Source organism: Pleurodeles waltl, chromosome 7 (genome assembly GCF_031143425.1).
Source record: "Pleurodeles waltl isolate 20211129_DDA chromosome 7, aPleWal1.hap1.20221129, whole genome shotgun sequence".
Taxonomy (NCBI): Eukaryota; Metazoa; Chordata; class Amphibia; order Caudata; family Salamandridae; genus Pleurodeles; species Pleurodeles waltl.
In genome coordinates, this window is record NC_090446.1 from 1,292,923,497 (window position 1) to 1,292,941,482 (window position 17,986).

General features: G+C 43.0%; 1 protein-coding gene across 6 annotated transcripts in view; it reads right to left on the minus strand.

Moving 5' to 3' along the window:
• LOC138246189 (scavenger receptor cysteine-rich domain-containing group B protein-like) overlaps positions 1-17,986 on the minus strand; it is a 390,419-nt gene that overhangs the window by 311,216 nt on the left and 61,217 nt on the right. For all 6 annotated transcript variants that reach the window (XM_069200523.1, XM_069200520.1, XM_069200524.1 and 3 more), the window contains exon 4: positions 2,234-2,335. In XM_069200523.1, the coding sequence (XP_069056624.1) occupies positions 2,234-2,335 (102 nt within the window). The remainder of the gene's footprint in view (positions 1-2,233; positions 2,336-17,986) is intronic.

The window sequence follows — 17,986 nt, forward strand, 5'->3', positions numbered from 1 at the left end:
CTTTTAACCTGTATCACACCCCGGCCAAGGTGGCCCAGTGGGGTGGCAGATTTGTGGGAAAGTGCAATAGATGTGGTACACTGCAGGCTGAAATTAGTCACATGTTTTTTTCATGTCCTAAGTTAGAATCATTGAAGCGAGACATTGGGAGGTTTTTGGGCTCAACTATTAGTGGGCAAGTCCAGTTCTCATCGGTAACAATAATTCTGGGTGTTACTGATAGTTCGAAAGACAATGATGGGTTAGGGTGAGAAGCATATTTATTATTTATTGCCATGGCATTACCCCACCTTTGTGTAGTATCTGAATGGCTAAATCCTGACCTCCCCCTTCATTTTTAATGTGGCGATCAAGATTCTTTACAGTCTATCCTTGGAAATTAACCTTTATAAATGTAAAGGACGACTTTAGTAGCAGTCAGGGGCCAGAATTTGGGTTTTAGTTAGCAAGTGGATGGAAGGGGTGATATTACAGGAATGAACCATGGGGGAAGGGAACTGTGGTCAAACCATCTGAACTGCTGCCCCTCATATCTTAATTTCTGTTGATAATGTATAAGGTATGCTGCTATTTTTCTTTCAGTGTTCATATATTGTTGTCAGGTATCAACGTTTTTGCGGTAAAACTGCTAACAAGCATCCTGGGACCAGTGCCAGGATGCTTGTTTCTGGTTCAGGGAGGACCTGGCTTGGCAGTTCGGGTTGGACTGTTCCCATGGGGGTGCAGGGTCCAGACTGATTTGTATATGGCTGGGTCCAAACTATAATGCCATGGCAAGCAAAAAAAAAAACGATGGATTAAACCCAGATCTGTGACTGCGGGTGAATGTTTGATTTGTTCTGCATTCCGTCCATCAACTGTTGTTTTTACACTTTTCTCAAATGTATTGAGGCTTCTGTTCCGCTTATGTATTTTTTTTCATATTTTTCATGAATTACATTTTTTTCTCATGCTTTTTGAAATGTCTGCTCTATGTAATAATATGACAGCAGGAAACAAAACAAATCTACTGTGAATTGTTTACATATAAGCATTTAAGACATAAAAACAGAAACCTCTGAAATGGGCCAGTTATGGTTTTCGTAACCACCACAGCTGATGGTGGTATTGACATGACTGTTTTGTAGATTACTTTCTGGCCTGTTTTATGTTAAAGTGTTAGACAGGCATTCTCTATGCTTACCTTTTGTGGCTTTTCTCTCTCGAATGTGGATTGTTTTTACTAGATTTGAGAGTTACCATGCCATTTAAAAAAAGGCATGACAGCATATAGATATATAAAACAAAATCAATATTTATTCTTTGGTGCTTACTGAGTATAAATATATTCACTTAATTATGCCATGAGTTGCTGTCTATGGTATTTCCCAGAAAGTGTGTCAGGGTGGTAGATAATGACAGATAATGACAGCTGTTCTGTATCTTTTTCAACTTTTATTTATTATTTATTAATGTATTTATGTATGGCTTTGTTAATACAGATAAGCCTACGCTCCAAAAGGAGCCTTGTGGCCCTGGCACTTGGTGATTCTGACAATCAAGCAGAAGAAGTTATTAGTGGTTAAAAACCTAGATGTATATGGCTTTTCCATATGTATATATGTACATATTTATGTACATAAATATTCAAGAGGATTGGGGCTAGGACTAACTCCTGAGGTACACCCCAAAGGGAAGCCTGGGTTTACTGGGTTCTTTCTGACATACATGACTTAAGCTACAAATGCACCTTGCTATGGATTGTGAACTTTTCAAGGTGACAGAGCATGAAAGAGTGGTCAACAGATCCAGGAAGGCAACTTGTGTGACAGATGTGATCACGTAGTCATGTGTGTCAATAAAATGTACATAAACACTGCTGATAGGTAAGTGTACTGCTGAACTAAGGGTGCTGATGCTATCCAGTGATATACTTGAAATGCCTCTGCTTGTTGCACTCTTTTAATCATTGTCATTTCATCTTCTGAATGAAGTAAATAGCCTAATTCATAATATGTTTCAATGACTGCTAGACCCACTTGCAGCTAGATTTGCCTTTAAATTGAGTGTTAACTGTGAATATATTTAGTCATACGTTCAAAACGTCTGACCAGAAACATATGAAACACACAAAATGTGCTCCACATATATACCACATGTGATCTGCCTCAAAAGGCTCTACTCAGAGAATTTGTTTTCAGTTCATATATTCCAGAAAGGTTTCCTGTAAGGTCCCTCATCTAGGTTTACCTACCTTTGGGTGAGATCGTGGTCTGTAGCTGTTCTTTTTCATTAGACTCTTTTCTCTCCTGCAGCATTACAGACTGGTTTGGTTTTTCTATGTAGATTGTTGCACCTAGAATGGGAAATCATATCATGAGTATCGTTTTGTATGGACATTTGACTATTGTATTAATCATCAGAGTGCTCTAAAATGAATTGTATCCCAATAAAACCCTACTGGCTCAGCATAGATTTGAAGCAATTTCGCGTTCTGTATGTATCTAAACCAAAACAATCAATTACCCACTAAAGTGGTCTTGCAGACTTTTTTTGATTGAGGAATTTATTTATGTATAGATAGCACAATCAAGAACTAACCGTCCTTCTTTGTTTAAAAGAGGAGGGGAGCGGCACACCCTCCCTCCTTGAGCCTTTAACATGTATCTGGTCCCAGGGGCCGAATCCCTGGGGCCAAAGCCAATTGAACAGGGAAGGGATCATGCAGCCCTCTCCTTGAGCCTTCCTGGGTTTGGAACCCCGTTCCCCTGGGCTACATTTAATAACAAAAAGGGAGGGGGCATGCTGCCACCTTCCTGACCCTTAATTGGCCCCATGATCGGATCCCCTGGGTCCAGTCCAATAAAAGGGAAAGGGGGGCCATGTGCCCCACCTTCCCAAGCCTTGAAATGCCCAGAGGACCCTATCCCCTATGGAAAAAAAATACTTTAATAGGAGGAAGGGCATGCAGCCCCCCTCGTAAGCCTTAATAGACCCTGTGGACCAAATCCCTGAGGGCCAAACTATAAAACAAGAGAGGGGTCCATGTGACCCCCTTCCCAAGTCTTCTTGGTCAAAATATGAGGGGAAGGGGCACTGTCTTAGCTTCTGTATATACCTTTACTCATGGAACACCATCAATAGCTGTTTTGCCTGAAGTGCTAAAACTGGTTTACAATGAATAATGGGCTACCCCCTACCCTGGACTTTGGGTTGAAATTAATTAGCAATTTTTCCATGATTTCTTCAATTAAATTAAGTAATAATATAAAAGGGGAGGCAGCCACGCTGGCAGTATGCAAACATACTGTTTAAGTTCCTACACAGGATCAGGAACATGAGTTGCCAAAAATTATCAGGGTACCTATACATCTGTGCATCAGGATAATTTTAGAGCCAGGCCTAATAAGCCACACCTTAAAAGCAAATCTTACCAAGAATGTTCCAAGCAGGGACCAGTGTCCTCTAAAAATGCTGGGACAAACAGGCAAAAATAAAGTAGAACAAAGCCAGGTGGTGGATCTCTGCAACCATAGTCCACTGAGAAATGGCATAGCTTGCATAGCCGTGATACATTAAAACAGTCTCATAGGTATCAGTATTCTGATACTCGTCCTCGTTCTTTTCAGGAATCATCAGACAAACATTCTGATAGAGGAGGATGATCGAAAGTGCAGGCATGAAGAGCTTGTAAAACTGAAACCAGGCTCACAATGCTCATCTGACATCATCATAAAAAAGGAAGAGAAACGTCCACAACAAAATCCCCAATTCAAAAAGAAGAAAGTGGCAGTTGTTTCTGTTAAATATGCCACATATAAAGAGAACACTCCTGAACAAGTCTTGCACATTGACACTGCTGGACAACACAGCAGAGGTCACAATATTTCACCAGAACCTTCAAGAGTTTCTGGCTTCAAGGGCAACTAGCAACTAGTAAATTTGTACAAGTTGAAACAACAGATCAGCAGTTGAGCCCTGCATTAGCCTTTATGAATTGGGCAGACAAATCAAGGGCAACATTATGCACACTATTAAAGTGATCTTCTGGGAAAAAATAACATTCTCTTGCCTAAAGTAGATTGGCAACCTTAGTTTGTTAGGAAACTCCCACAAGAAGAAGATTTTGTATTACTGTCCTTCTCAGGTCTTGTTCCTGAAGCAGTTAAATGAGTGTATTCCAAAGACCAGGCTCTTGCACAAGCCTCGGCACTATACCACAATCATGTAGGTTAGGATAAGGCTTCCCCATACCATAAAATACTCATACGTTCAAGCCCATAAGTTCAACACCAATACTCTATTAAACACAAAGCAAAACCTCCCATGAGGGAAATTCTCTCACAATTTGAATACCAAGGTGCAATTGAATCCTGTGTGGCTCCAATGAATAATTCTATTTTTCCGGTAATGAAGCCTGATCATAACTATTGTATAGTCTTTGACTATAGACATTTAAATAGTCACGCATGCAATATAGTGATCCAAAATTCACAAAGCATGGTTCTTATGAGCAACATAGTCTGTAAAAAATACAAAACAACCTTGGACATTTCCAATGTTTTTTCTGTCCAAATCTAGCACCTGAAAGCAGAGGCTTAATGGTGTTCTGACTCTAGACTCCGAACGTTGGTTTTGCAGACTTCCTCAGGGGTATAATACCAGCCCTGGACTGTTCACTGCTCAAGTAACATCAATTTTACATGAAATTGACTTAGAAGCATTGTCTTATGTTGATGACATCTATCTGACGGACGATGACTTAAACTGACACTTAGCGCAAGTAGATCATATAGTGTTGGTAGCTGCGAAATATGGCTAGATTAAATTTTCCAAAATCTGCTTTTTTTAGTGTCCTGTCTCTGGGATACGAACTGTTCAATAAAGTCAAAAGCCTTGCCCGTGACTTCCTAGAGGAGTGTGCTCTCCTGCAACCACCAAACACTATAAAGAAACAACAATCACTATTAGGCTTCCTAAGTTTTGATAGAACATACATACCAAACTATGCGCAACAGATTAAAACATTGTGTGATTTAATCCATCCAGATTTTTCCGGTACACATTGGACATCTGAACACACACAAATACTCAAATCATTACAGACTGACATGCTATCATCTACATATTTAACAACACAACAAGTTTAGTGATGTACGTAATTTCAGGTTCTACTGGTTACACTTATGTCACCTTCAATGAAGGCAACACAGTGCCAATTGCATATGAATCACATCTTCTAAAGGCTGTTACTAAGGCAAGTGTTCCGAACACAAACGCCTTACATCAAAGATGGATAGAATAGGCCACTTCCCTGACAGCTACTGATGTAGATTATGGTGGCCATTACGAACATGGCGGTCTGGACCCCCATGCCGCGGTGGCGGTAATTTCTGCCAACGGCATGGCGGTCCAGACCGCCATATTATGAACATGGCAGAACCGCCACGGATAAAACGCCGCCACCTCCAGGCTCCTGCCACCAGGCAGCCTGCAGTGGTGGCATTTTAGATCCAACAGGGCAGCGCTTCAAGCAGAGCTGCCCGCCGGATAATGAGTCTGATTTCCTCAGCCTTTCCCTGGCAGTTTACACCTCCGGGGAAAGGCTGGCAGAATGAGTGACTCGGGCCCCCCCAGGGGGCACCTGCACTGCCCATGCACTTGGCATGGGCAGTGCAGGGGCCACCATGCACAACCAGTTGCGCATTTCACTGCGGTTTACGGGCAGTGAAATGAGCGACAGGTGCTGCTGCCAAGATCGTAATGAGGGCCTATGTCTTCAATCCACATTTGAAAACTAAAGAATTTCTTCAATATAAACAAGAATACTGTGTGCCAAGTGACTTTTTGCCTCTTGAACAATATGATTACCGGTGGGTTAGCACAAACTGTGATAGGCATCAGAAAGCAATACTATGCTGCTTGCTCAGCAGTATAAGTTGTCATGAAAAATGGTGAATTCAAGCCAATAAAGACATTCATGCAGTCCATAGCGGGTTACACAGCCCAAATGGATGAATTAAAATAACTGATTCAGGCACCAGAGAATACAAATCCTGAATTAACCACATTGATAGAGTGTGAGTCATAGTACTGTGTCCAGTCTCACAATGAAAACTTGCATTATTGGTTCCTAAATGGATTCAGAAACTCCAAGGGGACTACTACAAAGCATAAATTGATCAGGGGGAAGGTGGCACATCTCAAAGATCGTTTTCCACTGGCTCATGTAATTCATACACTGAGTCACCAACGTGTTGGAATACATGTTGCAGGGAATTCACTGGCTGATGAAGCTGCAAAAGCTGTGGTTCAGATTGCTGGGTTTACCTACTCACAAATAAGGGAGGATAATTACATCATGGCTGCAGTCACTGTTTCACACAGTGCCACCACTCCACATTTACCACTGGACGCCCCTCTTAGTTTCAAAACAATACCTCCAGGGTGTATATTGTGGGCCCTTAAATTATGATGGAGCTTTCAAATACATTCAACTAGCTGTAAATTCATGTTCTAGATTCCTGTGGGTGTGGCCACAGTGATTGGCTGAAGCTCAAACTCTTATTAAAGATTCACAAGTCTTTGTCGGGACATATGTAATAGCAGCATTTTACTCAGACCAGGTTCCTCTGTTTGCATCTAAGGCTTACAGGGATACCATGGGAACCATGTGCGTTGCTGTGTATTACTCCTCTCCCTATCATCCTGAGAGAAATTTGATAGTGGAGAAGAAGAACCGTGACTTAAAGCAGTCCTTAACAGCTAGAGTATTAGGTTCAGGTTGTAGTTGGATCAGTCACTTGTGCGGAGTCTAGAGACCTTTAAATAATCTGCCCAGAATATCTTCGGGAGGCTGGTCTCCTTATGAGTTGCTTTGCAGTATCCCAATCCATGTTCCAGATCTTGATAAACCTGGAGGGGAACACACCCTTTGACATAAATGAACGTTTTGCTGTCTTAAATGATTTACAAGACATCTGTGACAAGCGCTCAAATGAAATTAACAAACGTTCTGCCACTCATGGAGTGAAGGAGCAATCAATACCTCCTAGCTGCATTCCATAGGTTGGGGCTCTAGTCCACAAGAACATTGCCAACAAAAGAGAATCGAACCATCATACTGAGCACCGGTACCAGTCCGTAGTCCATTCAAAAAGTAAGAAGAGTCTTTCACCTCCGTAGGTGCAGCAAGTGCTCTATATCCCTATATACGGAGCAGCATGGTATGGGGGCTTGCTTGAAATGCTCTCAAATGTCTTTTCTTTTTTCTTTTTGAACAGACTACAAATCAACTGTATTTACCATGATGCATTGGGGTCATACTTTTTTTTTGCTGGGGTGTAGGCAGTGTGCTCCCTTTCTTTCAAACTGTCTTATTGACAGCTCCCTTGAGCCACAGCTGACGAGCCTTGGGAGGCACATGTGCACCATGAGTGGTACTTAAACCGAGAAGATATTTGGTGGCATTTCAAGCAAGCCCCTATACCATGCTGCTCCCTGCTGATGACGGGTTAAACCCAGAAACACATGTACAGGGATATACAGCATTTGCTGCACCTATGGAGGTGAAAGATTCTATTACTCTTTGAATGGACTACGAATTCGACTTCATTTACCATGATGCATTTGGGTCATTCTTTGTTGCTGGAGTGTAGGCAGTGTGTTCCCTTTCTTTGAAACTGTTTTATTGACAGCTCTCTTGAGCCACGGCTGACGAGCCTTCAGAGACATCTGTGCGACATGAGTGGTACTTAAACACCAGAAGACATTTGGTGGCATTTCAAGCAAGCCCCTATATCATGCTGCTCCCTGCTGATGACGAGCTACACCCAGAAACATATCTACAGGGATGTACAGCACTTGTTGTACCTAAGGAGATGAAAGACTCGACTACTCTTTGAATGGACTACGAATCCGACTTCATTTACCATGATGCATTGGGGTCAGACCTTGTTGCTGAAGTGTAGGCAGTGTGCTCCCTTTATTTGAAACTGTCTTATTGACGGCTCCCTTGAACCACGGCTGACAAGCCTTGGGAGGCTACTGTGTGCCATGAGTGGTACTTAAACCTTTGAAGACATTTGGCGGCATTTCAAGTAAGCCCCTATAACATGCTGCTCCCTGCTGATGACGGGATAAACCCAGAAACAAGTGTACAGGGATAAACCACACTCTTCTTCACCTACAGAGGTGAAAGACTCTATCACTCTTTGAATGGACTATGAATCTGACTGCATTTACCATGATGCACTGGGGTCATACTTTGTTGCTGGAGTGTAGGCAGTGTGCTCCTTTCTTTTCTTTCAAACTTTTGTTTTGAAGACTCTCTTGAGGCATGGCTGATGAGCCTTGGGAGGCACCTGTGCACCATGAGTGGTACATAAACCCGAGAAGACATTTGGCGGTATTTCAAGCAAGCCCCTATACCATGCTGCTCCCTGCTGATATCTGGCTAAACCCAGAAACGTGTACAGGGATGTACAGCACTTGCTGCCCTTACGGAGGTGAAAAACTCTATTACTCTTTGAATGGACTATGAATTAAATTGCATTTACCATGATGCATTGGAGTTATACTTTGTTGCTGTAGTGTAGGCAGTGTGCTCCCCTTCTTTGAAACTGTCTTATTGATGGCTACCTTGAGCCACGGCTGATGAGCCTTGGGAGGCACCTGTGCACCATGAGTGGAACTTAAATGCAAGAAGACATTTGGCAGCATTTCATGCAAGCCCATATATCTTTGTGCTCCCTGCTGATGATGGGCTAAACCCAGAAGAACGTGTTCAGGGATGTACAGCACTTGTTGCACCTATGGAGGTGAAAGACTCGATTACTCTTTGAATGGACTACGAATTCGACTTCATTTACCATGATGCATTGGGGTCATACCTTGTTGCTGGAGTGTAGGCAGTGTGCTCCCTTTCTTTCAAACTGTCTTATTGACGGCTCCCTTGAACCACGGCTGATGAGCCTTGGGAGGCACCTGTGCGCCATGAGTGCTTAAACCAGAGAAGATATTTGGCGGCATTTCAAGCAAGCCCCTATACCATGCTGCTCCCTGCTGACGGGCTACACCCAGAAACACATGTACAGGGATATATAGCATTTGCTGCACCTACGGAGGTGAAAGACTCTATTACTCTTTGAATGGACTACGAATTCGACTTCATTTACCATGATGCATTGGGGTCATACCTTGTTGCTGGAGTATAGGCAGTGTGCTCCCTTTCTTTCAAACTGTCTTATTGACGGCTCCCTTGAACCACGGCAGATGAGCCTTGGGAGGCACCTGTGCGCCATGAGTGGTGCTTAAACCAGAGAAGATATTTGGCGGCATTTCAAGCAAGCCCCTATACCATGCTGCTCCCTGCTGACGGGCTACACCCAGAAACACATGTACAGGGATATATAGCATTTTCTGCACCTACGGAGGTGAAAGACTCTATTACTCTTTGATTGGACTACAAATTCGACTGCATTTACCATGATGCATTGGGGTCATACTTTGTTGCTGGAGTGTAGGCAGTGTGCTCCCTTTCTTTGAAACAATACCATTCAAACCAACCTGCAATAAAAGCATCCCCTGACACATACTTTGCTCTTGTTGGATCTCTTTTCTCTCTAAAGAAAGTCAAACCTTTTCTTCCACAAAGTGATTAGCAGATCTGCTGAGTAATACCACACCTCATTTACGAAGATGCAATGTTTTACCATTCTTTTACCCTTAATGTTTGGATGAAATTTGTGCTTGGCTTCTTGGGCATCAGCATTAAAAGAGGGCATCTGGGTGGGAGATGACGACTAGGTATAGGTTGTTCACTGTGCTTGCATGTGGGTTCTAAGGTACTACAAGTCTTCAGGTTTGTTTCCCATTGACTTGAGATTCTTGAGTGACCTACATTGCCTTCTAGTACCATACAACTGCTTTCTGCCTGCAGATATTGAAAGTATTCACCATGTACAGCAAACACCTCTTACGCCCTTGGAAAATCAGAGATGATCTGCAGAATTATTGCTTTCCATCCAGAGTTCGACATTTATTGGATTTTACCTATCATCTTCCCCTGGCCAATTGCAACCAGTTCCATCTGCCAAAATATACCAGGGAACATTGGGGCATTGCATTGTTTACTGCAGTATTTGGAATTCAGATCCCTGTGGAAAGAGGGCATTAGTGTGGGTACTTGCTATCAGAAGAAGTGAGCTGGACTGGTTGTGTCAATGAGGTCACATTAAGCAAATATAGGGGGTCATTCTAAGTCCGGCGGGCGGCGGAGGCCGCCCGCCAGACTTCCCCCACCAAAATACCGCTCCGCGGTCGAAAGACCGCTGAGGGTATTTTGGGATTTGCCCTGGGCTGGCGGGCGACCGCCAAAAGGCCGCCCGCCAGCCCAGGGCAAATCAACCTTCCCACGAGGACGCCGGCTCAGAATTGAGCCGGCGTAGTGGGAAGGTGCGACGGGTGCAGTGGCACCCGTCGCGTATTTCAGTGTCTGCAAAGTAGACACTGAAATACAAAGTGGGGCCCTCTTACGGGGGCCCCTGCGGCACCCCCTACCGCCATCCTGTTCCTGGCGGGAGACCCGCCAGGAACAGGATGGCGGTAGGGGGTGTCAGAATCCCCATGGCGGCGGAGCGCGCTCTGCCGCCATGGAGGATTCTGTAGGGCAGCGGAAAACCGGCGGGAGACCGCCGGTTTTCCTAGTCTGACCGCGGCCGAACCGCCACGGTCAGAATGCCCTGCGGGGCACCGCCGGTCTGTCGGCGGTGCTCCCGCCGACCCTAGCCCCGGCGGTCTGAGACCGCCGCGGTCAGACTGACCCCCATAGTCTTTGGAATGACTGTCCCTGAGAGCTGTGGCATATAGGGGTCATATTATTCATGTTAAGTTATGTTATAATGTTTCACAAAGCTCTAATTGTTGCCCAATAAGGGCTTCTTAAGGCTAACAAATTCTGTAGTATCTTGCTAACTTCTTATTGAGTCGTTCAAAATGGTACATATAGCCTTTCTGAAGGTGAGCTATGATTTAATCTCCTTCAGAGTGAGAAAACTCCAAGCTTTAACCTCAAGATAGTTGAAAGATGAGCCTCCATCGTGGACAAGTTCGAAGCAGGGAATTCTCATGTTATCGTCCGATGATGACAAAACACAGCTAGCTGGCATATACTCCTGCACGCTAATCTGGAATTGGAAGGGACCTGTTTTCTCAGTTTTCTGATAAACAAAGCATAGTTTTTCCACCAGAAGCTAATGACGTGCCTTCCGGTGGGAGGAAACAGATGCCTGTTCAGGTAGTCTGAAAATGAGTTCTACTGCTAAATTCTGCATTAGTTCCACCTTCTTAATATCTGTTTTGTTTGTTTTATTGCAACAATCTATCCCTGGTACATTATTAGCCTGAACTACCAACTTTTCTTGCATAGGAAATAAGCAAGAATGTTCTTCAACAGCCTAAGAGGAGACAGACACATTTTGAAATTAAAATGTATTGCCCAGGTAAACCCTCAAATCCTTGATCACTGTTTTTGGAGTTTCAGTAGGTTTTAAATTTGAGGGCTACTTTGTACCTAACCAAATTTGATTGCCAATGCATTCTCCCTCAGCCATTTGAATGGTGCAGGACATGGTGTTTAAAGTTGGCAATATATTTTCAGCCATATCAATAACAGGAGAAGATTGTATGTGAAACTGAGAGTCCTAAGCGAAAATGTGTTGGTTGGTCATCATCCCCTCCCAAATATTGAGGAAATGGTGATAATGATCAAGGTGGTGCCCATATTTACAATCCTGAATGTGTCAACAGCCTTTCATCAGATTCCTCTGCATGATGACTTCAGTGAACTGGCTTTTCATGCATGTGCATGTGACCTATTTACAGGATGACAATGTGTTTTTTGGTTCCAATGGTGAGGAGCATAACATATCTCTGATGAACTGTCAGTGTTGAATGAACAGGAATTGACAGTCTCAAAAGACAGCGTTCATTAGATGGGCCATCAGCTCCCCCTAGGAAAAATGAATTTCTCTCATAATTGATACACCCAGTGCCAAAGCAAGGGACAGTTTTTAGCCATGGCCAAGTAATATTCTAAATGTCTTCTCAGATTTGCTGAACTCAAGACACCTCGACCCTCATTATGACTTTGGCGGTCTTTCGGAAAGACCGCCGAAGTCACAGGTGCCCAAAGACTGCTGTATTTGGACTCACCCAAGAATTTCTGCCCGTTTAAGGGTGGAAATCTGACACTGTCAGCCTGACTGACGGTGGATGAGAGGCGGTTCCACCGCCAGTACCGTCACGCCAAAATGACTCTGCCTGCTGCATTACTAAACATAATACATCACAGTGGTTCCTGCACAGCGGTGCGTCGCTGGCAGTGGAAATGCCGACACCCATCCCCTCCTAGACAACCACCTCACCCAGACAGGTAGGTGGACCATGCGAAAAGGAGGTGTGGGGGGGTGTTGTGTGCATGTGTGTGTGTGTATCTGTAGAGGTATGGGTGTACGTGACTGCGTGTGTGTATGTATGTGTGCGTGCGTGGAGGGTGTGTGTGTCTGAATGGAAGCAGAGGGGAGGGGGCGTCAGGGTGCGAGTGAGTAGGGGTGTTTATTGGGATGCATGCAAATAGGGGTGTTTGTATGGGTTCTTATGAGCGAGTGGGGGTTTATGTCAGGTAGTCGGGGTGCATGTCTGAAGGTGTGTTGATGAGTGGGGGTGCATGTCTGAAGGTGTGTTGATGAGTAGGGGTGTGTGTCTGAAGGTGTGCGGATGAGTGGGGGGTTGTGTACGTCAATGTAAGAGCGAGTGGATGTATTTGTATGTATGCGCGGAAGTTGGGTGAGGGTGTTGGTATGTATGCGTGCGATCGGGTGGGGGGTGTTTGTAAGTGTGTGGACGGGTGGGGGGGTTGTTTGCAACTGTGTGGATGGGTGGGGGATGTTTGCAAGTGTGTGGATGGGTGGTGGGGTTTTACAAGTGTGTGGACGGGTTGGGGTGTGTGTGTGCCAGTGACAGGAATGGGGATTCCTATCACTGGGTGCGTTACCGCCCGGGTTTTTGTGGCGGAGCAACCACAGCGAAAGCATGGCAGTTTGCTGCCTCCTAATATGGCCAGCAGTCTTAGGACTGCCGCCGGCCCGGAGGAGCTCACCGGCAACCGCAGTGGTCCGACCGGACCGGAAGAACTGGCAGCATTGTGACTCATAATGTGGCAGTCTTTACCACCGGCTCCGCGGTGGTAAGACTGCCACCACAAGTGTGGTGTTCTTAAGAACACCACACTCATAATGAAGGCCATCACCATTTGATACTAACTGTGATCCTGTAATTGTCACAGGAGCCATCAATATGGCATCAGCGCTGTTCTTCAAGGAAGAGCTGGTACATTAAAGACAATAGCCCCTTAGCTTTATGCCCATAGAGGGAAACAAAAGATAGGTACTCAACGATTTAATGTAGGCATTGTTATAATGATGGGATATTTTCAATAGCACATTTGAGATTTTTGATACACACTAAACACTGACCATTAGTAGATTTCTTCACCACAGAGGGCTGTGGTAAAACTACTCTACATACATCCAAAGGGCAGTATTGACTTCTGGAGTTCAATTTTAGAAATCATCAATGTATTGGCTGATTGTTTTTCCTCTATGCCTATTCCGGAAGGCAAAGCTAAATTTGGTATTGGGTAATGAGTGGTAAATTATAGCATTGGCATAGGAATAAGGAGACAGCATTATGAAGAATTAATTAATTGCTACTGCGAGGAAAGATGAGTCCATGTGCTGACTGTATAAGATGAAGAAGGGGTGACTTGACAAGCATGAGTTAATTGGAGAATTCTCATATTGGTTCAAGAATGTCACCCTGGAATGAGCACCAGTCAGAAGATGGTAAGAATGTATTTTTGTGGCCTTAGGTAGGCAAGAGAGTTGTAGAGAAAGTGTGGCTTTGTGTAGCGTGTTCATGAAGCAATAAATTGCTGTAGACTATTAAATGACTATTCAAGGTGTTGGAGTTGAAGATGGACTAAGAATGAGGTTGATTTTGGACAGCTCTGTTCCCTTCTGATTACTGGGTGCCTCTCCTAAATACATTTTGGTTGTGGTAGATCACTACTCTCAGTGGACGGAAATCAAATTTGTCTCCCCAGGCAACACTGTCGAAATCATGAATCTTTTGAGTGAAATATGGAAGAGAGAAGGTCTCTGGGCAAGTTGATTACTGACAACTGCTGTCTAGTTGGTTTCCACTAAAATGTGTGCCTTTCTTTAACATCATGGAATTAGACATTCATTCTCATCTATACCTTCCTCACAGTAACAGAGTGGTAGAAAGGTGGAATAGAGTACTAAAACAGGGATTACAATTCACGTTGTGTGCTGGAGAAGACAGTAGGGAAACAGTGACAGAAATGTTGTAGACTTACCATTCCACAACTCAGGAGAATTGGAAAATCTCTTTATTTGATAAAATGAGGGGCAATGAAGCTTTTCTGAAAGAATTTTGGATGACCGAAGAGAGAACAAAAGTAAACATAGCTGAGGTAGTGTTTTGCGGCAGGTGTGATTTTGGATTGGCACTTGCTTTGAGTGTGAAATTAGGGAAGAAACCCCTAAAAGGGCTCTCACAAGTTTCTGATCAGTTGAAGGTTAACAAGGTCAGAACATACACTGCTGGTAAAGAAATTTTGCATGGCTGAGCAATCCAAGGAGTGAACGGAAGCAGACGACCCTGATGACTGATCTACGTGGGCCCAGAGAGCATCCCACTTTCCTAGGAATGCTAACAAAGCTATTTAAGCATAAAGATTTAATAATAAAAATTGATCCTAAACTAGGAGATTTAGCCATCTCAGGTCAAGGTCCAGAAATGCAAAACCTGCTCTTTGGTGATTATTTCAGTAAAGAGACATGGAACTTTGTGCACATTAGTGCTAGCATGTGTATTTGGGAGATATGTTTTCCCCAAGGTCAGCTGATACAGAAGCGGATTTGCCAGCATCTTCACAGTTGACTACTGGCTCCAACTTGCCCATTTCTCACAAAATCACAGTTTCTCACAAAATCAATGTTTTTCATTCAAAGACGAAGGTTGAGGGTCCCTTAGCAGAGGTCAAAGAAAAGTTGACATTTCAGAAGATAAGAGATTTTCCTTTTACCCCTTCCTGAATAGGAAGCAGATTTGCTTCAATTTTTCACAATTAGCAGAGGATCTTAAGCGACAATCAGATTCTGTAATCTGTTCAAGCGTATCACATAGAGTTCTGTGCCCAATCATTTAAAAAGAAGCTAACGTACCATATTACTTTTGAAGACTCAGAAATTCAATTAATATTGCAGGAGGTGATATAGTTAGAGGTAAAAGGAGCAATAGAGAAGCTCTTTCTTTACAAAAGGAAGTTTATTGCCAACAATTTCCTAGTCAGGAAAAGAAGATTATGTTCTGCACTGTCATGAACCTGAAGCAGTTTCCCCAATTTATGCCATTCTGACATTTCAAGATGAAGACCATAAACCAGCTGAAGATATTCTCCCAGGGGGCTAGATGGCAAGGATAGGTTTGAGGGATGCATATCTATCAGTTCCAATCTTTGCCCTTACATGATATTTCTCCAGTTCTTTTGAGGCAGACAGAAATGCTGGTTCCTCAGTCTTCTCGTTGGTTTTTCTTCCACTCCTTTGTGTTTCAATAAGCTTCTTAAATGTATGCTAGCATTTCGCTGGGCACAGGGTCTTTGATTATTGATTTCTTCAGACAACATGATTTTCCTAGCTCAAGACCAGGAGACACTGTGAATTCACATTAAAATAGCTATTCATCGAATATAAGAACTGAGATTTATAGGAAATTGAAAAAGGTCTGCCTCTATCCCTTCTCAATGAACAGTATGTTTTGGACACTACTTAACCCAAAAATCTTCAGCTTTTGTGCCCCAAGTTAGCTCCAATACTAAATGAGTTAAATATGTTTTTAAAACTCCCTTGTTTCCGTTTGACAGTTAGCCAGACTAATGGGACTATTAATGGCTGGGCTGCTGTACTAGTGGTAGATTGCGAAGCTCAGAAAGTGATAGCTTGATTGTTACATCATCTGGTGGGGAGATCACTGTGGCCACTTCAATGCATATAAACTGTTTAGAGACTCTTGCATGCCCTTTGCAATCCAAAGCTTTGAAAAAGACAGGAAGGGATTGGCGGTTTTGTGCTCATGGATGGCAGTAACATATATAAATCATTTAGGAGGAACCAAATGTATACTTCTAGCGGAAGTAGCAAAGGCTCTGTGCGACATCTGTCTAATGAGGGAAATATCTCTCAAAGTCGATTATCATATTAAATCATGAAATATGGTAACAGATTGGTTCCACAAAACAGCGGTAGATCACATCAAGTGGAAGTTACAAACTGAGCTATTTAGTGTTTTGAACCAATTTTGAGGTCCTTTGTAGGCCAGATCCTTATGCGCTAATGGTCAACGCTGTCATTCAGGGCGGGACATCTGAGCATCTTTATTATTTTTCACATTTTACAATTATCTCAGCTGAGATACGCAGCTAGGAGGTTCAGACGGTTCTAATTACACCACTAAAGAGAGCCCAAACACGGTCCTCCACTCTCCTGGAGCTGTTTGTGGAAATTGTCATATTTATTTTATTTTCCCCTTTTTTATTATCAAATCATATGGGTTTTCCGAATGAGATGGGACTTCCAGGAAGCTTGACGGCTTGAGGTTGGGTACTCTCTCAGAACTTTCACTGTTTTCTACTCAATTCAGACAGGAAGCATGTGCTCAGGGAACGTCCAAGCCCTACAAATCATCTTGGAAAATGTAGGCTTCTTGGTGCCTGGAAAATAACACTGCTATCATTTCAGAGATGTCACAGACATTCTCAATTTCCTAGCCTCTTTAGCTGATCAACAACACAAATCCTTTTGCACTATTCGTGGCTTTAGGTCAGTTGTTTTGACATTATGCAAATACAAGACTCTGGGGCAAATCAATAGCTGAAGATCAGTTAATCTGTAGATTGCTAAAGGTTTGCTAAAGTATGTTAAGCTCACTGATCCCCCAACACCAAGATATTCTTTGAGATGGTATACAGACTTAAATCTTTAATTATTCAAGAAATTGCCTGGTAATTATATATTTACTTTAAAGATGTCAGCAAAACTGACTATAGGATCATGCTAAATCTCATTTAAGATGGTATCAGATTTCGGGGATTTTAATACTTCAACAGTGTATTTTTCCCCAGTTATCATGCACTTTACAGTTTCAAGACATAACAAAAATGCATCCGAAACTGTGTGTTGTTCTCTGTATTAAACAGAACACTGATAAAATGGCAAACCTAAGAATGTCAGATCCACAAATTTCAAATGTTTCTGGGAGCCTTATGTGTATATCGTACCTTGGTTAGATGGGTCAAATGGTTAATGTTGGTTTGGGTGCATATTATGTGAGGAGGGCTAAGGCTTTTAAGGCATGCTGGACCAGTGCAGGGTTGGAGGAGATTCTTAGGTCTTCTGATTGGTCCAGAGTGTCTACATTTAGAATGGTCTGTTGTAAACCAGTCGAGTGTGTCTCGTTCATTGGCCTCCACAGGATTAAAACATGCTAAAAGAGCATCAGGTTTTGTAATAAAATACAGATTTCCCTAGCTATTCTGCAAACAAAAAAACAGATTTTATTCAAAATATGGAGAAGAATATTATCCAACCTCTACTGAGCTACTATGGAACTGCCCTGTGTGTGGATTTATATTCGTAATTTCCTTTTTATCTAGTCCCAGTCTCTAACATGCCATCTATGCTTTAAGAGAACATTGAGACAAATGGACTTTACATCTGCAGAGGGAATGTCATGAGCAAATGTGAAAGTGCAACCGGATACCTTGAAGAAAGAAATTATTTAATTGCTACCGGGATGTCTGTTGCTATTCATCTTCCTTCATTTCACTCATGTCTGTTGAGCTTCTTTTCATCAGCTAAAG